This window comes from Ctenopharyngodon idella, chromosome 3 (assembly GCF_019924925.1).
Source record: "Ctenopharyngodon idella isolate HZGC_01 chromosome 3, HZGC01, whole genome shotgun sequence".
NCBI classification, from domain to species: domain Eukaryota; kingdom Metazoa; phylum Chordata; class Actinopteri; order Cypriniformes; family Xenocyprididae; genus Ctenopharyngodon; species Ctenopharyngodon idella.
The window spans coordinates 8,782,645-8,805,771 of NC_067222.1; the positions used below are offsets into that span (position 1 = coordinate 8,782,645).

At 39.7% G+C, this 23,127-nt stretch overlaps 2 protein-coding genes across 4 annotated transcripts in view; one reads left to right on the forward strand and one right to left on the reverse strand.

Moving 5' to 3' along the window:
• LOC127509850 (uncharacterized) overlaps positions 1-22,504 on the forward strand; it is a 79,616-nt gene extending 57,112 nt beyond the window's left edge. For all 3 annotated transcript variants that reach the window (XM_051888989.1, XM_051888991.1, XM_051888990.1), the window contains one exon: positions 13,797-22,504. In XM_051888989.1, the coding sequence (XP_051744949.1) occupies positions 13,797-15,988 (2,192 nt within the window). In that variant the 3' untranslated portion in view covers positions 15,989-22,504. The remainder of the gene's footprint in view (positions 1-13,796) is intronic.
• LOC127510008 (uncharacterized) lies at positions 2,057-3,852 on the reverse strand. Its single transcript, XM_051889486.1, has one exon. The coding sequence runs from the start codon at positions 3,804-3,806 to the stop codon at positions 2,940-2,942; it is 867 nt and encodes a 288-aa protein (XP_051745446.1). The 5' UTR covers positions 3,807-3,852; the 3' UTR covers positions 2,057-2,939.
• Positions 22,505-23,127: the final 623 nt, after the last annotated feature.

Genomic DNA, 23,127 nt, shown 5'->3' on the forward strand with positions numbered 1-23,127 from the left:
CTAATATGGTCATACTTCCTGGTTCTAGTAAGAACTCTAGCTGCTGCATTTTGTACGAGCTGTAGTTTATTTATCAGGCGAGCAGAACAACCACCCAGTAGAGCATTACAGTAATCTAGCCTTGAGGTCATGAACGCATGAACTAACTGTTCTGCACTTTTCATTGAGAGCATATGTCGTAGTTTAGATATATTTTTAAGATGGAAGAATGCGGTTTTACAGATGCTAGTAACATGGCCTTCAAATGAAAGATTGGTATCAAAGAGCACACCCAGGTTCCTAACTGACGACGAAGACTTAATAGAGCAGCCATCAAGTGTTAGACAATATTCTAGGTTATTACGTGAAGAAGTTTTTGGTCCAAAAATTAGAATCTCTGTTTTTTCTGAATTTAGTAGTAGGAAATTACTGGTCATCCAATTTTTTATATCAGCTATGCATTCCGTTAATTTTGTGAATTGGTAAGTTTCGTCAGGGCGCGAAGAAATATAGAGCTGAGTATCATCAGCGTAACAGTGAAAACTAACGCCATGCTTCCTAATGATATCTCCTAAGGGTAGCATGTACAGAGTGAACAGCAACGGTCCTAGTACTGAGCCTTGTGGTACTCCATATTGAACTTGTGATCGATATGACATGTCTTCGTTTACTACTACAAACTGATAACGGTCAGATAAGTATGATTTGAACCATGACAATGCAATTCCACTAATGCCAACATAATTTTCGAGTCTATTTAAAAGAATATTGTGATCAATAGTGTCAAATGCTGCACTAAGATCCAGTAACACTAATAGAGAGATACAACCACGATCTGATGATAAGAGCAAATCATTAGTAACTCTAATGAGAGCAGTCTCAGTACTATGGTACGGTCTAAATCCTGACTGGAAATCCTCACAGATACCATTTCTTTCTAAAAAGGAACATAGTTGTGATGATACTGCCTTTTCTAGTATTTTTGACAGAAAAGTGAGATTTGAGATCGGCCTGTAATTGACTAATTCTTTAGGATCAAGTTGTGGTTTTTTAATAAGAGGTTTAATAATAGACAGCTTAAAAGTTTTTGGTACATATCCTAATGATAAAGATGAATTGATGATATTGAGAAGAGGATCTATGACCTCTGGAAGCATCTCTTTCAATAGCTTAGTCGGTATAGGGTCTAACATACATGTTGTTGATTTTGATGATTTAACAAGTTTAGACAATTCTTCCTCTCCTAAAGCAGTAAATGAATTGAATTTTTCCTCAGGGACACTACAATGCACTATCTGACACGATACTGTAGTAGACGGTTGCATGGTTATTATTTTTTCTCTAATATTATCAATCTTGCAAGTAAAGAAGTTCATAAAGTCATTACTGCTGTGCTCTTTGGAAACATCAGAAGTTGAAGCTTTATTTCTTGTTAATTTAGCCACTGTATCCAATAAATACCTAGGGTTGTGTTTATTTTCTTCTAAGAGTTTTGAAAAATAGGCAGATCTAGCAGATTTTACGGCCTTTCTGTACTCAATCATTCTCTCTCTCCACGAAATACGAAATACTTCTAGTTTTGATTTCTTCCAGCTGCGCTCCATTTTTCTGGCTGCTAACTTTAGGGCCCGAGTGTGCTCATTGTACCATGGCATTGGATTAATTTCCTTAATCTTTTTTAAACGCAAAGGAGCAACTGAGTCTAATGTGCTGGAAAAGACAGAGGCAATAGTTTCTGTTGCAACATCGAGGTCTTCTAAGCTGTCTGGTATGCTAAGGCGATGAAAATGATCAGGAAGATTATTTATAAAGCAATCTTTAGTGGTAGAAGTGATGGTTCTACCATATTTATGGCATGGAGGCAGTTTAGCTGCCTTGACTAAATGTAGTATAGTCAAGTCAAGTCACCTTTATTTATATAGCGCTTTTTACAATGTAGATTGTGTCAAAGCAGCTTTACATTGATAACTGGTACTTTGTTTGGCTGCACAGCAGCTCTTAAAGAATAGTGTCAATGCAGGCAGATCAAAAGCACTGTTGAATATCAAATGTCAAGTCAAGTGTATAAAGGATAGTATACAGGAGACTAGATAATGATCTGAGATGTCGTCACTCTGCTGCAGAATTTCAACAGCATCAATATCGATTCCATGTGACAATATTAGATCTAAAGTATGATTATGACAATGAGTGGGTCCTGACACATGTTGTCTAACACCAATAGAGTTTAGAATATCTGCAAATGCCAATCCTAATGCGTCTTTTTTATTATCTACATGAATATTAAAATCACCAACAACAAGGACTTTATCTGCAGCTAGTACTAACTCTGATAGAAAGTCAGCAAATTCTTTGATAAAGTCTGTATTGTGTCCTGGTGGCCTGTATACAGTAGCCAGCACAAATGTCAACTTACATAATGTTACGTAAAGTACCATAGTTTCGAAGGAATTATATTTGAAAGACTTCTGACTAATACTGTAAATATTACTATAGATTACAGCAACACCTCCCCCTTTGCCTTTCTGACGGCCATTGTGTCGATAATCATAACCTTGAGGACTAGACTCATTTAAAGTAATGTAATCGTCCGGTTTTAGCCAAGTTTCTGTCAAACACAGCACATCTAGATTATTATCTTTGATAATATCATTAACAATAAGTGATTTTGAAGAAAGGGATCTAATATTTAACAACCCGAGTTTTATCATTTGTTTAGCATTATTATCTCTATTTTTTATTTGTTGAACATCAATTAAATTTTTACCATTTAATGGGTTTGGAAGTTTTTTGTTTTTACTAATTCGGGGTACAGACACAGTCTCTATTTGAAAATATCTAGGTGTAAGAGTTTCTATGTGTTGGGAGTTATCTGAATTTTCTGACTTCTGTAACGTGAGGCAGCTAGCAGACGGTCGGTTTAGCCAGTCTGTCTGCTTTCTGACCTGGGCCCCAGTTTGTCATGTTTCAGTTCTAAGACTATGTGCCATATTACTAGAGAGAAGAGCAGCACCATCCCGGGAGGGATGAATACCATCTCTTTTTAACAGGTCAGGTCTGCCCCAAAAACTTTTCCAATTGTTTATGAAACCTATATTATTTTGCGGACACCACTTAGACAGCCAGCCATTGAGTGATGATAATCTGCTAACTATCTCATCACTCCGACGAACAGGAAGGGGGCCAGAGCAAATTACTTCTCCTGACATTGTACTTGCGAGTTCACACACCTCTTTAATGTTAATTTTAGTGATCTCCGACTGGCGAAGTCGAACATCATTAGTGCCGACGTGAATAATAATCTTAGAGTATTTACGATTAGCATTAGCCAGCACTTTTAAATTTGCTTTGATGTCAGGTGCTCTGGCTCCCGGCAAACATGTGACTATGGTGGCTGGTGTCTCTATTTTCACGTTCCGTGTAATAGAATCGCCAATAACTAGGGCACTTTCAACAGGATTCTCAGTGGGTGTATCACTGAGTGGGGAGAACCTGTTTGATGTTCTTATTGGAACGGAAGAGTGGTGTTTTCCGCGGTTAGGCCGCCTCACCGTTACCCAAGTGCCCTGCTGCGCGGGCTCTACAGCCGGAACCGAACAATGTACAGAGTTCACTAAGCTAGTCGCATCCAAAACAGTATCTGAAGCCCTTGCATTCTTACTATCCTCGATTAAAGTTTGGATGCGTGTCTCTAATTCTGAGATTCTCTCTGTCAGCCTAACTATTTCCCTACATTTATGACATGTAAATCCCTCGTCGCTGACAGAGAGAGCTATGGTAAACATGTGGCAAATGGAACAGGTAGCAATGCTGGGAGAGGATGACATGACTCACCGTGTTTGTAGACTGATCCGACTTACCACAGCTGTTTGAAGAACGCGTTGAAAAAGGAGCGCACGAGAGACTGTTAACAAGTTAACGCTGCAAACGCAAATGCGTTGTAACAGCGATTTAGATTCAAAGATTACAAGCTAGCGACGTCAGATTAGTGTGGTAGGCAATATTACATATAAGGTAATAAAAAAATAAGCAACAATGAATAAAAGTAAGAGATTCAAAACAAAGCTATACGGAGTTACAGACGCAAACCAATCTGAGCAGCGAGCAGCGAGGCAGACAGGAGCAATCGAGAGGCACTCATCGAGAGGCACTCAAAGGCAGACAGGAGCAATCGAGAGGCACTCATCGAGAGGCACTCAAAAATACACAATGTCTATGGAAGCAGCAGTAACAATCGATTCAAATATAATTTGCCAACATGTTTTATTTATATCAGATACACATAGTGTAAGTAACTGTGAAGTTCCCTTTCGAAAGGGAACTCGTGCTGCATCAAGCGCTAGGGGAACCGCCTCCGCAGGAACCGGTGTCTGAAACACATATCCAATCTTGGCAATATCATATTGACCGGCGACAACCCATGACATCATAACAATGCAACCCACAAGTATATAACAGGCGCCCAGATAACATGTCATCCTCTTTTTGTCTTCAGGGACTGTTTGTTTGAAGCACATGTTTGGCAAAATTAAATGCACAGAGAAAACCAGGTTATTAAGAGGTTTGTTAAGTGTGCCGATCTGTGTCGACGATATTTGACACCTGATGACACACATGTTCTGTGTGTTCTCTGTCTGGCGGAAGAGCACACACAGGAAGTTCTCGAGGGGGCTTTCTGTGTAAATTGCGAGCATTTTCCCTTGAAAACGCTCTGGTCTCGTCTGGCTCTCTTCTCGAGGGGAGAGAGTTCAGCATGTGGACCTGGTGGCTCTGGTCTCGCTTGTGCCGAGGCAGAGCGGAGACTCATGTCATGGGGTTCCCAGATGGAGCTCGCCGAGCAGTTTGAGAGGGGTGTGGACCTCTCGAGCGGCTCGGCGGCTGGCGAGGAGTTGCTGCTGGAAGAGGATGCGAATTCATATGCATCCTCAGGTCCAGCGGCCAGTGCTTTTCCAGCCGAGCAGGAGATGGCTGAGGAGGATAGAGAAGGTGAGTTTGTGGATGTTACTGAATCCTCTCAGTCACCCTGCCCTGCGTATGCAGAGTTATTGGATGTTATAGAACGTGCTGCCGGCAGATTATAGTTGCCATGGCAGCGCGTTAGGAGAGAGACCGCGTGCGGTCGGCTTGATGATTGGTTTCTCTCTGGCCATAGCCCTCCAAGTCTTCCATTCCTTCCTGACCTGCATACTGAGGTCGAGAAGGCATGGAAAAGCTTGTATTCGGCGCGAATCCATCGAAGTCAGCAAGCGAATTTCGCTGACGTTGAGGGATTGGCATAATATGGGTATGTGTAGATGCCACCAATTGACGAGACGTTTGTGAACTATCTCGTATCGAGGCGGACATTGACACTGAAGGCTCCAACCCCGCCATCTAGACCTCTTAAAGTAACATCACGTCTAAATGGCAGGGCATACGCGGCAGTAGGCCAGGCTGGTGCTGCTCTGCACACAATGGCTGCGTTGCAGGTGTACCAGGTTGACCTGCTGAGGGACTTAGACCAGGGGGCGGGGCTTTCCCTGAAGCGGTCGTAGAGCTGCACCGCACTACGGATTTGGCACTCCAGGCCACCAAACAGGCCACTGCCTCGGTCGGTCGATCAATGGCAGCAATGGTGGCCACGGAGTGCCATCTGTGGTTGAACTTGGCAGACATCGGGGAGAAAAAAAAAAAAACCTTTCTCCTCGATGCCCCGATTTCGCCCTCTGAGCTTTTTGGGACTTCAGTCGAGACGGTCGTTGGAAACGTCGTTCTTCTTCAGCCCAGGAGCTTCTTAAATCAGGCCTGTGGCAGGCCTATGATGAGACTTGTTCTGAGGGTTTGCCATTGGCTTTGATAGTGAGAAGACCCTTTCAGGCTTGTAGGGTGGCAGGCCCCACATTTTCCATGGTGGTAGTCATGCTCAGGTCTGTTTAAGCTTTAAATACTGAGGTATTTCTTGGTAGGTCACTGTTCCCTGTGTAGGATGGTTGGACATTCCAAAAAAAAAATATATATATATATATATATATTTTTGGTGAAACTTGGAAAAAATTAAGAAAAAAAAGAAAAAGATATTAGGGCTCTGAAGTTGCCTGTAGGTTGGCTAGAGCGATTTTAGAGAGAAATACCATTAACCCTTTCAAGCGTGTGTTTAAAATATTCTAACTGACCCCCCAGAGTGAGTTTTTTTAAGGTGACCCTTATTTTAGAACGTTTGCCCTTATTGTTTCCATGGCGACGCGTCTTGCGTGTCACGAGCGCTGAACGCAGCCACAATAACACTGTATGACAGATAGATCGCTATTATTTTGTTTTTCCTTTTTTATTTAAAATATTCACAAAATTGCTTACCATGTCATCAACTATATGATATTCCGATTCTCAAATATGTGTAAGTGAGTGTGTTCTGTCGTTTTAAAACCTTTATAAATGATCTTTATCTTGATCTATAATGCGAGATGGGCGCTGCCATCTTAGTTTGCGCTGCAGTTCACAGAGTCCTGTCAGTCAGATTTACAGCAGGTGAATTCATCAGTTTCTCCCGAAATATATGCAAGTAAGTGGCTGGTGAACTGGAAGAATAATAGAGTAAACTTTATTGTTACTTAGGCCCATTATATGTGTCTGATATGAATAAATGTCGGCAAATTATATTTGAATGGATTGTTATTGCTGCTTCATCATCAGTGTGTATTTTATAAACTTTAAATGTATTGTTTTACTAGTGCTTATGCATATTTAAATGTCTGAAACCTTAAAAAAAACATTATGTGGCTGAAAACACTGCATAGATGTGATATATGACAAGAGCTGTGCGCGTCCATCTCGCAGCCAAAGCGCAAAAGCACAGTTTGAATCTGGCAGTTATGTGATGTCGCTGAACATTCTCATATGTGGGACCGTACACCCAGGGGCACAGAAATAAAAATCCCATATGTGGGACCGTACCGCTCAAAGGGTTAATTGGTATTCTCAGTTGAGGGTGATGGTTTTGCTTATTGTATGCTCTCTGGTAAGACCACCGCTTTCTCCTTTTTCTATTTTTTACGAGTAAGCTGGCCTCCTTCCACTTGAGAATGGCTTGAGGCTGCTTCGTGGATAAAGGCTGGCCCCTTCAGGCTGCCTTGATAGCCACCTCAGGTTAGGGTAGTTTGTCTCCTCTCCCTAGGGTTTGGAGAGTTTATGTATTAAGAGATGAGTTTCTTTTGCTTCAGATAGATTTAATGTCTAGCATCGGCCTACGGGCCACCTGACATTGTTACCTGGTTAGCGTCACTCATCCTAAAGTTAATTCAGCATAGCTAAGGCTTTCATGGTATTTTTTAGCCACCTTAGCAGTGTCAGTTTGAGTGATTATGCCTCCTCTCAGCTGAGAGTTGTTCTGTAGAGGCCGCTGCTCCAAGGAGCGCCAGGTACATTTATGCTTTATGGCTGGCCCTCACAGGGGCCCGCCCCCTTCTGCATTGGGGTTTAATGCAGGCTGGTGTTGAGGTAGAATAGGCAGTTTAGGCACTTTTGCTTTGCGAATAGTAAAAATGCTGTATGCTGTGGCCCCACATTTCAGAAGCTAGTTACTGTTAGGCCCTAGCTTGACTCCCCTAAGCTTGCTGAACTAACGTTCAAGCATTGGGTTGATCATGGGTGGCCGTTTCTAGAAAACAGGCCCCCATTCCCCTAGGGCTGAGCGCAGATACTGTTTCTGTCGCGTTTGGCGTCGCTATGGTATGCCTGTACCCTGTAGCATTCTCAGGGTCATGCGAACCATACTCACTTGTTAAATACAAGGTTTTTATGAGTCCTTCGCTTATAGCTCTGGTTTTTGTCTGCCCTTCACCATTGTGGTTCAGGTCGAGCAGTAATTTGACCTTCACATCGGAATGGTCATTTAGTACGCTCCCTTGTAGCCCTAGCATTGCCACAAGCTGATGCCTGTGTTCATCTGGAGTAGCTGGCCCGAACGGGCCTCCTCCAGGGCATCTGGCATATGTTTGTACTCCCCTTGCCTAAAGGGTAAAAAGTGTTTTTACTGAGTACACTGCTTGTAGGCGATGTAATAGGTCCAAGGCTTGGGCGATGTTTAAACAGTCTATTTCTGATACTAGACTCACTTTAAGGTAGTTGGCTTTATCAGGCCTCCCTTCAGTATGAGTCCCCACCATGTGAGGCTCTTAGCAACCAGCACATGCTCTGTCAGGTAGCTGGCCTTAGCAGGCCTCCCTGAGAGCAGCCCCAGTAAATGGGTTCCTGGTAGCTTTTAGGTTTTTATCAGATAGCACCTCTCTGTGGTGAGCCCCCATCAGTGTGTATGTTTGCCCAGCACTTTGGGTATGTGAAAGCTAGCAGAGGTTTCCTGTCAGATAGCAGGCCTTGGTGGGCCTACCTGTGGGCGAACCCTCAATGTTTTTGGGGCTCTTAGCAGTTAGCAACGACTTGCTATTGGATAAGTAGGCCTTAGCAGGCCTCTTTGTGAGCGAGTCCCCAATAGTGTGGGCACTTCTTAGCCTCATCTTGCTGGAACTTGGTAGCCAGAATATTTGGTGGCGTTGTTGGCCTTAGCAGGCCTCTCTGAAGGCAAGTCCCAGCAGTATGGGTGCTGTATTTAGCCACTTAGAACTGGCTACCAGGCAGCTGGTCTTAACAGGCCTGGTAGAGGTGCATGGGTTTGCTTCAGATTGTAGGCCTTAGCAGGCCTCTCTGAGGGCGATGTGTGATATTGCTTGTTTTCAGTTTGTTGGTCTTAGCAGGCCTCCCTGTGGGTGAGCCCAATGTTGCAGGCTTTGGACAAGCTAGCTAAGACTTGCTGTCAGGTAGCTGGACTTAGCAGGCCTCCCTGTGTGTTAGTAGGCCTCCCTGTGGGTGAGCCCTAGTGTTGCAGGCTTTAGATAGCTAGCTATCAGGTAGTTGGCTGTTACAGGCCACCCTGTGTGTTAACAGGCCTCCCTGTGGGTGAACCCCAGCGTCGCAGGCCCTAGACAGCCAGTCTTGCTATCAGGTAGCTGGCCTTAGCAGGCCTCCCTGAGAGCCAGCCCCTAATAAGTGGGTGCATGGCAACTAGCACTGACTACATTCAGCCAGTAAATGTTGCCATCATGATGTTTGGCCTTAGTGGGCCCCACTGAAGGCGAATTTCCCACAGTATGGTTACTTCTCTGTCAGTTAAGACTTGATACCAGGTGGTTGGCCACAGTTTGGCCTCCCCGATGTGAGTCCCCAGCAGTTGGGTATCGGTCAGCAAGGTCTTGTTGTCAGGTGGTTGGCCTACTAACACACTACGTGTTGCTGGCTTGGCTAACCTAATTCATCTTTGCTTTCTAGCCTATAGCCTGGTCGACCTAATAGGCTGAGCTTGTACTCTCCTCATTCTGAGGGTGGGTTTGAGTACTTAGTTTCCTAAGTCTGGTCAGAGGTTGAAGGCTTCTCTCGAGGCCTCCCAGTTAGATCAGCCCTTAGGCTGTGAGCACTCCTCTTGCGAGGGTCCCCTTTTAGAGCACACAGCCTCCTTAGCACCTTGAAATATAGGTGCTTTGTAGATCCTTGGATTGAGCAGAGTAACTCCCTTCGCTTGCAAGGGTCGATAGCACTTCGCTGAGTCCTACTCTCCAGGATGCCCGTCTCTAAGATCCAGTATGAGTTGACTACTGCCCTTTCTGCAGTCCCTCTTTCCCTTTTCTATCTCCTTGTGAGACTTCTGTGTCTAGAGATTTTGTTTCTGAGGAAATGGACAGGTTGTTGGCAGACTAGGTTACTAGTAGAGCTAGAAGTCAGGTCAGCTTCCCTGGTGGCATTTGGGGGTGGCTTTGTTCCCCTGAGAAGTGACTGGCTGGGGTTCCTTCAGGCCCCCTAGCCACACTCCCTGAAAAGGGACCCCTTCTGTTGAAGTTATTGGTTCCAGGCCTTGGACCGGCCTTGGCAGGTCTCCATGTGTTTATGGAGGCCTCTTTGAGGCTTATAACTTGGGCTTTGACCGTAGGGAGTGCTGTCACTGACAGCCCAGTTGTGCACCTGTAGGGAGAGTGGGTCTGGCATTTCATTTGAAACTGCTTGATTTGACAGTTGTCATTGCCATACATTGGCATGCACTCCCCTCAGCATGGCAGCGTGGGTATATCGTTCCCCTAGCGCTTGACGCAGCACGAGTTTCCTTTCGAAAGGGAACGTCTCAGGTTACGCATGTAACCATGGTTCCCTGAGAACAAGGAACAAGACGCTGCGTCTCTTAGCCATGCCTCTGGGCCCGCCTGCTTACAGTTCCTTCAGACGATAAGCACATGACATGTTATCTGGGCGCCCCTTATATACTTATGGGTCGCATTGTTATGATGTCATGGGCTGTCGCCGGTCAATATGATATTGCCAAGATTGGATATGTGTTTCAGACACCGGTTCCTGCGGAGGCGGTTCCCCTAGCGCTTGATGCAGTGTTTCGTTCCGTTCTCAGGGAACCATGGTTGCATGCGTAACCTGAGATGTTTACTCTATTCTTCTCCCAGTTCATCGATCACTTAATTACATGTATTTCTGGAGAAACTGATAAATTCATGTGCTGTAAATCCGACTGACAGGACTCACTGAACTGCAAGATCAAGATCACTTATAACGGTTTTTCAACGACAAAGCACACTCACTTACACATATCTGAGAATCAGAATATCAGATAGTTAATGAAATAGTAAGCAAGTTTGTGAATATTTTTAATAAAAAAGGAGAAATAAAATAAAAGCAATACATCTGTCATACAGTGTTATTGTGGCTGCGGTGTGTTACGTGACAAACATGACGTGTCGTCATGAAAACAAAAAGGGCAAACGTTATAAAATAACGGTTGCATTAAAAAAAACTCACTCTGGGAGGTCAGCTAGAATATTTTAAACTCGCGCGTGAAAGGGTTAAACATTAAAATGTCGATCTCAACCAAAATGATGGTTTGGCTCAAAACTCAACATTGTATAAATGTCACTATGATATCTGGAGTGTCTCTTGTCCTCACTGGTTTCCTCCCATAGCTTAATGCGCTTGTAGGAATCACAAATGAACATTGCAGTGTCATTCAGTGGCGAGAAAAGGGATTCACTTGCCACAACAACCCCAGTAGTGTCAGCTAGCACAAGGTTGAGGACATGGACTTGGCTAGAGACTTTGGATCACTCACATTTGTCTCCTCTAAACATTCAGAAGAGATCTCAATAACATCACACATTGTGCTCATATTTTTCTCCTTAGCTAGAGAAACTGGATCGCTCATATTTGTCTGCTCTAAAGGAAAAGTAAGACTGACTGCCCTTTGGTTAACTGCTACTTGGTCAAACTAGTTTTTAAGTTAATATGCAACTATGCTACAGTAAGTTTATGCAGCTGGCACCAAAATACAAAGCTGATACTTAAATGAGACATACAAGAGAACAATCAGCTCTTAGCATCCTGAGCTTAAAGACAGCAGATATTGTAGAGAGATATTTGAGAATCACAACTAAGTCTCATGAGCTTAGAAAGAGCTACCTCTGAGCAATAAAATATTCCTATAATGGAGTCTTGATAGAAACTGCAGCAAGACAATAAAGAGATGTTCTATGTTTCTTCCACCACATTCTCAGTTTTAACACCATTTTCTCTCAGATATCAGTTGTGTCTACACGTATTTCTCCTAAGGAATTTTAGGAGACACATCTGAAACACTGCTGATCCTGAAATGAGAGATTTGTGAGAATTTGGGTTTGGATGTTAAATCCTGTGTTGTGTCCATTTTTATTGAGAACATTACTGCCTTTCTCACTTCAACTGCAATTTTCTGGTGAATCATTTCTTATTAATTCAATTACTTTATTTACTGTTGTTTTGGACATCATAGTTAACAAGGACCCTCTTCCTTTAGTTCCCATTTGCTTCTTGCTCTTCTCAATACAATCACTAACATGATTGACAGCCATATTTTTAAAGTCATATGTAGCTTCATGGCTGTGCCCTCTGTAGCTTAGCCCACATTTACCAATAACTTTCACTATATCAATCACACATTCTATGACCCGCCTCCTCTTTCTGACTTGGTCTCGATGAACGTCATTTGCTTATCAGTCAGAAGGGTATGGATGTCTGCTTTGCTGGCTCTGAGAAAAAAGGCTTCTGTACTTTCTCTATGAATCTTGCTTCTCTCATGTTCCTGTGCTCTCAGATGAGCATGTTTCCAATCCTGCATACATCCTTTGACAAATGCACTCTCACTGTCTGAAGATTTTGCAAATGCAAGACATACTGAGCAGAACAGGGAGTGATTACTTTCAATTGTATGTCAGCCATTTTCTGTTTGTGCCATCTTTAGAGTAGAATACATCAGGAATGGCTCTTTGAATTTTTTGAATTAGGTGAAACTCAAAAAGTAAATCAAAACTGTTGGACTGAGGACATGTAAAATAATCAAATGGATTATCAAGGTTTTTGCTGTCTTTCATCTTTCCCTGAATTGCTGTCTCTCTCGCTTTGCATATCTAGATGCTCTGAAATACGAAATAAACATTAAAAAATCTATACTTATATTAATTGTCCAGCCATCAATTTTATGTCCCCCTGATTACAGTCCTACTGATGATCTCATAAATCATAAAAGCATGTATTGTTCTTAAAGCATAGCCTATTACATGTCAAGCTGAATCTACGGCAGGCCAGAACGACTGTCAGTCCACCGGGAAATGTCCCAGTGCTCCAGATGGCCAGTCCACCCCTGGTCACCATTTTAAACAAAAACTGGATTAGAAACTTAAAAGGGATAGTTCACCCAAAAATGAAACTTATCCCATGATTTACTCACCCTCAAGCTGGTGTATATGACTTTCTTCTTTAAGACGAACACAACTGAAGATATATTAAAAATATCCTTAGTCCTCCAAGGTTTATAATGGTTGTGAGCTGGGGGCCACGTTTTAAAACAAAAACAAAAATATAAATTAAAAATGCATCCATCCATAATAAAAGTAATCTTAAGGATTCCAAAGGGTTAATAAAGGCTTCTGAAGTGAAGGGATGCGTTTTTGTAAGAAAAATATCCATGTTTGAAACTTTATAAATTCAAATAACTAGCTTCCAGCGAATACTGCACAAGTCAACTTGCGCCAAATGATTAAACCTCTGACGTGATGTATGACGCAGGATGTAGGAGTATTGTAAGCTTAGATGCCACTCGCGGTTCAAACAAATAGGGCTGTGCAACAAACTCAAGCTCCTCTTCTCTTATATCGAAATCCTCCGATATTTCTCTTTAAAATTTCTCATTTTAGACTTCTAATTCTGAACGGTGTTTAGTTTTGCTCTATCCTTTGCGCCTCCATGTTCGTCATTGCGTCATTGCTTCAGGTCAAAGGTTGCTCTCATTTTGGGTGAACTATCCCTTTAATTATGTAAGCATAAGTATTATAAATGTATTATTAAAAAATTGACTTCAACTGGGTGCTCATCTGTGTGTAATTAAACACATCAGCTTCTCATGTTAGTTTTCATTTTATTCAGAAGACTGAACTCATGCTTTGCTGCCACACTGGAGCACACTCGCCACCAGCTGCAGAGGGGTGGGAATAATGGTTACAAGTTACAATAGATTACCCACAGTGTAAATTGTCAAAATGATGGTTAGCCTTCAGATTTTTCCAGATCAATAACAGAAAATTTTCAGATTATGCAACCTCTGGTTAATAGGAACATTTTTAAATGAGCAGAACATCCATGTGCTTTGCTAATGTAGACAAACCATTTGAAGATGATAACAGAATGTTGGGATGTTAAAAGCTAAAAGTGAAAATTTTAATTAAAAAAAAAAAAGATTAATACACAAATTCTTGTATTATTTTCAGGTGCTGAAGGTGAAGAGGATGATCAGGGGTGCTTGAGGATTGTGCTGATCGGCAGGACAGGAAATGGAAAGAGTGCAACAGGAAACACAATTCTGGGAAGAAAGGAGTTTGAAAGCAAATTAAACCCCGATTCAGTGACGACAGTTTGTGAGAAGGGAGTTGGTGAAGTTGATGGTCGATCAGTAGCTGTTGTTGATACTCCAGGACTCTTTGACACAACATTGACAAATGATCAAGTGGTGGAAGAAATAATGAAATGTGTTTCACTGTCATCACCTGGACCTCATGTGTTTGTCATTGTGTTGAGTTTAGGAAGATTCACCAAGGAAGAAACAGACACTATAGATCTGATAAAGAAGATCTTTGGCCCAAAAGCTGCTCAGTTCAGCATCGTTCTGTTCACTAGAGGAGACGATCTCGAGGGTGAATCTATAGAGGTTTATGTGGAGAGAAATAACAATCAAGAACTAAAGAAACTGATCAGAGATTGTGGAAACAGATTCCTGGTTTTCAATAACAGAGAAAAACAAGACAAAACTCAAGTGATTCAACTGTTAAACATGATAGAAGAGTTGAAAAATACTAATGAGGGTCGATACTTCACTAACAGCATGTTTGAGGAGGCAGAGATGTCCATTAAAAAGAGAATGGAGGAAATAATGAAAGAGAAAGAGAGAGAAATTCAGGCTCAAAATGAGGCATTAAAAGCCAAATATGAGACAGAAATGGAAGCGCTCAAGAAGAGACTTGAGGAAGAGAAAGCAAAAGCAGAAGAGGAAAGAAAACAAAGAGAGAATGAGTTCAGAGAAAAAGAGGAAAAACTGATAAAAGATTTTGAAGAAAAACACAAAATAGAACAGAAGAAACGAGAGATGGAGAACGAGAAACGATTAGAGGAGGAAAAACAGCAAAAAGTTGAATATCATACAAAAATTGAGGAAATGAAGAGAGAGATTGAAAAACAGAGATTACAGTATGAAAAACAGCAAAAAGAAAGAGAAGAAGAAGATAGAAAGAGAGAAGAGAAATACAGACAAGATCAAGAAAAGATGAAAAATGAACAAGCACAAATTATAGCAGAATTACAGATGAAACAAGAAGAAGAAATAAAAAAGAGGGAATCTGAGGAGAAAATGAGGAATAAAGAAGAAGAGGAGGAGAGACAGAGATGGATAAGAAAAATAAAAGAGGCTGAAAATGACAAAAAAGAGATTCAAGAGGAAATTAAACGACAGCAGAGAGAATGGGAGGATAAAAATAAACAACAGATGAAAGAACGAGAAGAAGAGGAAAGAAAGAGAAAAGAGAAACATGAAGAACAACTAAAAGAAAAACTAGAAGAACTGGAGAAAATGAGAAAGAGATTTGAAAGAGAGAGAGAAGAAGAAAGACAGAAGATAGAGGACGAGCGACAGAAACAAAGAAGAGAGAGAGAACAAAAAGAGAAAGAATATGAGGAAAAGACAACTGAAATGAAAAGACATTATGAACAACTGGAGCGAGAGAGAAAAGAGGAGTGGGAGAGAAGAAAACGAGAAGATGATGAGAGACGAGAAGAAGAGAGAAAGAGATGGAAGAAAATGATTGAAGATCTGAAACAAGAGCAAGAAAAAGAGAAAAAGAGAAGAGAAACAGAGGAGAATGAGAGAAAAGAAACAGAAGAGAAAATGCAAGAGAAAATGAAACAGAAACATGAAGAGGAAATAAAATACATGAAGAGGAAACATGAAGATGAAGCCAGAAAACAAGCAGAAGAAACAAATGAATTAAAAGGGAGAAAAGAAGAGCTCCAACATATGCTGGAAGAACATCAGAAACAACAGAAATTACTGGAAGAACTCTTTAAACAACTGAAAGACCAGAAAGAAAGGGAAATAAAAGAGCTGCAAGAAGAAGTTAAAAAACTCTGTCAAAGGTTACAAGACCAAAAAGAAAAAGATACGAATGAGTTAAAAAAACAAGCTGAAGCAATCAATGACCACCTGAAAGACGAGAAAGGAGAAAGAATCAGGGCACGACAAGAAGTTAAAAAACTCTGTCAAAGCCTACAAGACCAGAAAGGAGACAAAATAAAAGAGATACAACAAGAAGGTGAAAAACTCAATCAACACCTGCAAGACAAGGGAGAGGAACATTTAAACAAGCTCAAAACAGAAACTGAAGAGAGGAAGAAAAAATGTGTCATTCTGTGATTTTCACAGCATTTTAAAGAATTAATATTTTTGTTATGGAAAATTGTTGAGTCCCAAACTGAACTCAAATCAGCTGAGCAGAGGAATGAGGGAAAAGTTGTGGCCAGGCAAATGTCAGAGCTGAAGATACAGTCTAGTTGTTTAACCCTCCTGTGCTGAGATCTTGAGAGATTTAATGTCTTTTCAGATGATTTCATCTAAAGCTGGACATACATACATATATTTTTTTGTGCTCATACTAATTGCAGCTAGTTTGATAGCTACTAAAGAACTTAAATATCTTCCTCTCCCTCTTGCTGCTTTAAAGATGCATAGTGAGGCATAGTAAGGGAAAAAACACTGAGTTTAGGGCAATTGGGGGGGGGGGGGCGACCAAAATTTTTGACATGTCAGAAATTCATCCGACCATCCAACTGCCAGTTGGGAAAGGTTATTCTACTCTAGGTTCACCCTGTACACTGCACAAACACTGCACGACAAACAATGCACAACAAAGCTGAAATATGGCCCAACTCAAAAAAAGAGTCTAACACAAGTTAGAATTTGTCTAAAAATCTGACAAAAATCGCACAGTTTATGCCTGGCTTAAGGCTAAGTGAATTGTAGTTCTTGTTGTTTCTCTTTCCTTCAGTGATTCAGTTTGTTATTATCAGGTGTTCATTACTATGGTCAGTCATCACTCAATTGATCACTTAATTATCTATTTAACTATAAAACTGCTTTAGTGTCACTTTTAACACCTTGCTAGTGGTTACCGTATAAACACTTTGTGGTGTTAGGGGATTTTGATGTGTAACATTCAGTGCGTTTACATGCACCCTCATAATGTGATTATAATGGGATTTTAGCAATATTGAGATTAAACTTTACCTCACGTAAAGGCAAAACTTCGATCAAACGAAAGCAATTAAGCTCATAATTGTAGTGACTATAATTGCTTTAACCCTTTGATGCGTACGATCACACCAGTGTGATCAGTCTTGGCTGGCCCCAGGAGTGTACGATCACACAGGTGTGATCAGTCTTGGCTGGCCCCAGGAGTGTACGATCACACAGGTGTGATTAGAACGTTCAGCGCCTCACGTGATCAACTGCCAAATTCAAATGTGCTTGCGCGCTTTGGCTGGCGCTAAACCAGAGACGGACGTGCGCAATGCTTTCATATATCACATATATGCAGTGTTTTCAACCAAATAATATTTATTTTAGGTTTCAGACATTTAAATACACATGAGTACTAAGAAACCAATATATTTAGAGTTTGTATAATACACACTGATGTCTATGGAAGCGGAAATAACAATCCTTTCCATTATAATTAGACGACACGTTTTATTCATATCAGATACACATTGTGAAAGTAACTTTAAAGTTTACTCGATTCTTCCCCAGTTCACCGTTACTTTCATGTATTTCAGGAGAAGTGGATGAATTCAGTTGTTGTAAATCCAACAGATCTGATTCTCTGTGCGGCGCAAACTAACATGGCGGCGCCCATCGCGCATATGGCTCAACTAACGCGACCGTTATAAAGGTGTTTAGCTAACAAATTTGTAAACATATTTTGAATAAAAAAGGAAAAATTAAATAAAAGCAGATCATCAGTCATACAGTGCTGTGGTGTGTTATGTGACAAGCAATGACGTGTCACCATGGAAACAATAAAGTGATACATTCTAAATAATGGTCACCTTAAAAAAACTCACTCTGGGGAGTCAGCCAGAATATTTTAAACTTACGTGCGAAAGGGTTAAATTATAGTGTGAGCCGATTTTAATTGCAATAAACAGGCATGTAAATGTTCTATTACGATTGTTCTCTGAGTGAAGATACTATCTCTCCATTACATATTCCATTTGTATGGGAATTTGATCCTCCATATCTGGTGACGTGGATACTCTTTAAGACAATCCGGCTGTGCTGTTCACACCCTATTTAGTGCCCTATGAAACTTCATTGCAATACTTTGATCGGAACATGTCCCAGAGCGGCCTCAAGGTGGAGAGATAGTCTCTTCACTCAGAGAACAAAGGCTATATCGTAACCAAACGTATCGTATAGAGACTATCTCTCCATTACATATTCCATATGTACGGGAAACTCTGTAAGACACCCCACGAAGGGACGGTGCAGTGACAAACAAACTATATACAATATTTACGATCTTGAGCCAGGTGCCAGATGCTACCAATGGCTCACCTGCTCTGAATATGCAAGAATGGAGGGCAGAGGCCTTGTTTATCTAACCTTGCTAATGCAAGAATGACAGCTCATCTGGACCTGAAGACCAGTTTAGATGATATGTTCATTTCTAGTTGCTCTCAGCACCAACTCCCCAAAGATTGATTGATCCGGGAAGCTCGAATCTGTGAATATATTGCCAACTTTACTGAACTCCTTAGGTTAAGCACTGATCACATTTCTTTATATTTGAGTCCAAGAAGTTCAAATTCTATGAGCCGTGCATTATTTGTTTGCATTATTAACGTATGGAGCTGACTGAAACACTACTACCAGCCAGCGGGACATTAAAGAGGAAGTGTTTGTCCAAACTCTCAACAGGTTTTGCAAGGGAACGCAAATATCTTTGTGTGGGAATGCAAAAGTTTTGCGAGGGAGCAAAATGGGACCTAATAGGACCTAAAACACGTTCAAATGATTGTCAAACTTTGCAATTAATCCGAGAATCACGTGCGTTTTGAACTAATTTTTTGTATGGATTAACAATCCCCACAAGACATTGCACATCCTGCGATGAGACTATTGCGGATGCACACATCATGATATCGATGCTAAAACAATATATTGTGCTGATCTACTTAAAAGAATTAAAAGTTGTTTTTTTTGTTTTTTGTTTTTTGTTTTTTTATTTGAACAACTTCAATATATAAACTCAAGTAGGGAACAACAACATGCATATGAAAATATACACAAATGACAAGTAATTAAATCTCCATTTGTATATCTGTGCATAAAGACCTATGCTTAGATAGGTTCATGTGTACAAAATAAACAACAGCATGTTAGCACAATAAACAGGCAAAGAAAATAAATAAAAATAAATAAAAAATAAAGCACCTACAAAATCTTAGAAGGAAAGAGACTCATGCAAGACTTTATACAATTCACCAAGGGATTGATTATCTTTGGATAAATATTTTATGGATGCTAAATAATTTTTACATTCATTTTTAAAACAAGTTAAAGAGGGTTTACTGTTATTCCATTTGCTTTTATGTATATGAAATTTACCCATAGTAATAATAACATTTAACATCAATGATATCTTTTTTGAGGGACCATATACATAAATCAAAACCTGAAATAAATTTAGTAAAGGAATTTCAGTACCAACATTAAGCCATCTGTAAAGATCCTGCCAGAACTGCAATGTGACCGGACAAGAAAAAAATAAATGTTCAATGGTTCCAGGCTCTTCTGAGCAGAATCCACAGAAATCTACTTCAAAACGGAATCTTTTCCATAAAGTTTCAGCAGCAGGATAAACATTATTGATGATTCTAAACTGAATAACCTTCATTTTAGGTACAATTGGCCATTTAAGATAATAACAGTACTTGTTTCTAAATATTTCATTATCATAAATTTAAACTTTTGCTGGTGTGTTGAAATCATAGAATAATTTACATTTTAGTACATTCCCTATTACTTTGTTATTACACTTTTTATCCCCAATGTACACTTCTCCAATCTTCAACTCGGGCAATTTAACAGATACATTTGAATATGTAAGGGTGTTTTGTATTAGCTGTTTCAATGAGAGAGGGATTGCTTTACACACACTATTGAATTCTCTAAAAGAACATTATATCGCAAATTTCTCCATAAATTAATTATATTGAATAAACTGACCAGATTCATCTATCAAATCAACCACATATAAAACTTTTTTTCTCGTACCACTCCTGTTTGAATAATGTCTTCCTATTTATCGTGATGGTCCTATTATTCCACTGGGTGGAACCATGTGGTGTGAAGTTGTTGGTAAATATCATTTTCCAGTATTGCAATATCTGCTTGTGGAAATTTGAAAGCTTAATAGGCAATTTAGAAATCTCAAAATCACATTTCATCAAAAATTCTAATCCTCCTACTCTTTTGAATAAACACTTTGGTATATGAAACCACATTGAATTAGGCTGTGTTAAATATGATTTTATCCAATTCAGTTTGAGTACTCCAATCATTGATTCAAATTCAGTGGCTTTCAGACCTCCATTTTTATGGTCTTTAATCATCTGGGACTTTTTAATATAATGAGTTTTGTTTTTCCATATAAAATTAAACATTACAGAGTTAACCTTTTTAATTAGTTTAGGGGAAACATAAAGAGAATAAGATGGGTAGATTAGTTTAGATATTGTCAGGGAAAAACACGGATTCAATTGCAGGTAACAGAAAAGTTTTATTTTGCTCTCACTGAGCACAGGGGGAAAAAACAACAGGAACACAAGAGAGAGAACGTCCAAAACAAGGTCCTAGCGTCGCTTGTGACGTAGCGTGGAAGTCACTCTGCCTAGAGCGCTGTCCGTGACGCAGCGTTGAAGTCTCACCAAGCTCCAGGTGAGAGCGTTGAGAATGCAGAGAGGGGCTGGAGCAATGCATCCAAGTCTCAAAGGACACAAAGATAGCCAGGGCAGGGAGGAGAACAAAAAGTCTGGCGGAATGAGAAAGAACTGTTCAAAACAAAAGAAACAAAACAGAACAGCACTTGGAGCCTAATAGACACAACACGGCAAGACTAGGCAAACAAGAAGTGAAGGTCACGAGCGAAGTGTTAGCTCAAACATACAACAACGGTCTGACAAAAGACTGAGTACAAGGGAATCTAAAATAGGGGAAAGCAGATGAGGGATAAGTGGCAACAGGTGAGACCGAACACAATTAAGGATAAGGATAACGAGTGGGAGGGGAAAACGCCACACTGACAGCAGAGCACATGGAGAGCTGTCAAAACAAAGCTGATGAGCTTAAAGACAACAGGGCACGCAGACACAGAGACAAGACAACAAAACATGGCAAATCAGACCGAAGTCATGACAGATATGCCTTCTGCTTTTGTCAAAAGGATTCTGCCCATAATGGACAGATCTCTCATAAGCCAGTGATTAAGAGATTTTTTCATACTATCTATTCTGTCCTCTACGTTTACTAGTTCATTTTGATTTTGAATCTTTAGATATTGTTAAACCAAGGTATTTCACTTCAGATTTACCTGGAATGGATTCTATACTTTCCTCATCACATGAATACAGTGGTAACAGTTCACATTTTGTTTAGATTTAAGCATAGGCCAGATGCCCTTGAAAAAACTGAAATAATGCTTAAGGCTTTCTCAATTATAGATTTGTCTTTTAAAAAAATTACTGTGTCATCAGCAAATTGACTAATTCGATACTCATAATCAAAAATGGTTAAACCTTTTAATTGAGGATGGTTGACAATTAAGTAAGCTAACATTTGAGTACAAAGTATAAACAATTTGGGGGAAATTGGACAACCCTGTCTGATTCCATGTAAGATCTCAATTCTAGGAGTCATTCCAGGATTGAGGGATATATAACTAAATATTATTATATAAACTTGCAAAACCCTTCCCCAAAACCAAACTTTTTAAGTGTTGTAAATATAAATTCATGTTCCAAGGTATCAAATGCTTTAAAGAAATCTATAAATAAAATAAGGCTATCTGATTGTATCATGGAATTATAATAGATCATATCCAGTACTAGTCTAATATGATTTTGGATATATCTTCCCTTAATGAATGCTGACTGAAACTCCTCTACAAGTTTACCAAGTACAATTTTTAAACGATTAGCATATACCAAGGCAAGTAATTTATAATCGGTGCATAATAGAGTTATCGGTCTCCAATCATCTAATGACAGTAGTTGTTTCTTGGGTTTAGGCAGCAAGGTTATTAATCCTATTTTCATTGTAGGTGATAAACTCTCTTTCTGAATACATTCTAAAAATGCATTAAATAATTTCCTTATATCCTTCTAAAAATGTTTTAAAAATTCTGTTGACAAACCATCAATACCTGGTGATTTGCCGTTTTTCATTTGTTTTAATGCCACATCCATTTCCGCTAAAGTCAACTCATCATCAATTAAAAATATGCCTTCTTAGTTTAATTTTTTGATATTATCTCTAATATTTTCAAATAAAGAATCACAATCCGCCTTTTTGTATTTAGATTTGTAAATGTTACGATAGAAAAGCCAAATTTCATTCTGAATTTCTTTTTGATCTTCAATTATAGTATCATTAATCTCAAGCTTAGTCATTTTTTTCTTTGTTTGTCTTTGTTTTTCAAGGCCGAAAAAAATATGATGAACTTTTTTCTCCTTTTTCAATCCACCAGGCTCTTGAACGGACATAAGCTCCATTTGCTTTTTCTGAATACATCTCATCTAATTGAGATTGCAAGACTTGTAGTTTTGCTGTGTTTTCTGGTGATAGTTGTGTATTAACTGCCAATAAATTTATTTCCCCAATCAGTTCCTTTTGTTTTTGTTTTCTCATCACTGATAAGAGCTTTCCTGTATCAATGGCTATTTGTTTGACCTTAAATTTAAACCATTCCCATTTATTCATGCAAGACATATCAAGCTTTTCAATCTCCTCAATGAGAGAAATCACCTGTTGACAAAAGCTATCATTTTTTAACAAATCATTATTGAACTTATTATAGGAGAGATCTGAGATTTCTTAGAAATTGATAAGGACAGAGTAATAATACAATGATCTGTAAGTGGGGAAACTGAAATGATACAATCTAAGACATCATTACATAATTCACTAGAAATAAGCCAATAATTTAGTCTTGAGCTTTGTCCGTTTCCTGAGGGGTTATACCATGTATGTTGAATGCTGTTTGGGTTAGATACTCTCTAATAATCAACCACACTTGTTAAAATACATAAATTCAATATAGTATCATTATACACAGAATGTGAACTTCTTTGGGGTTTTCGGTCTAACCATGAATCAAGGGCAATATTAAAGTCTCCTCCTATTATCACATTATCTGACTTGAAGATTATTTTCCATTCGTTAACCAAATTACCAAGCTTCTCTTAACATTTCTCTGTTAGCCACTTTGTTATTAT

What these genes read in the sequence shown, in the direction of transcription:
- LOC127510008 (XM_051889486.1), bottom strand. Translation starts at nt 3,806, where the DNA reads ATGTCATCCTCTCCCAGCATTGCTACCTGTTCCATTTGCCACATGTTT.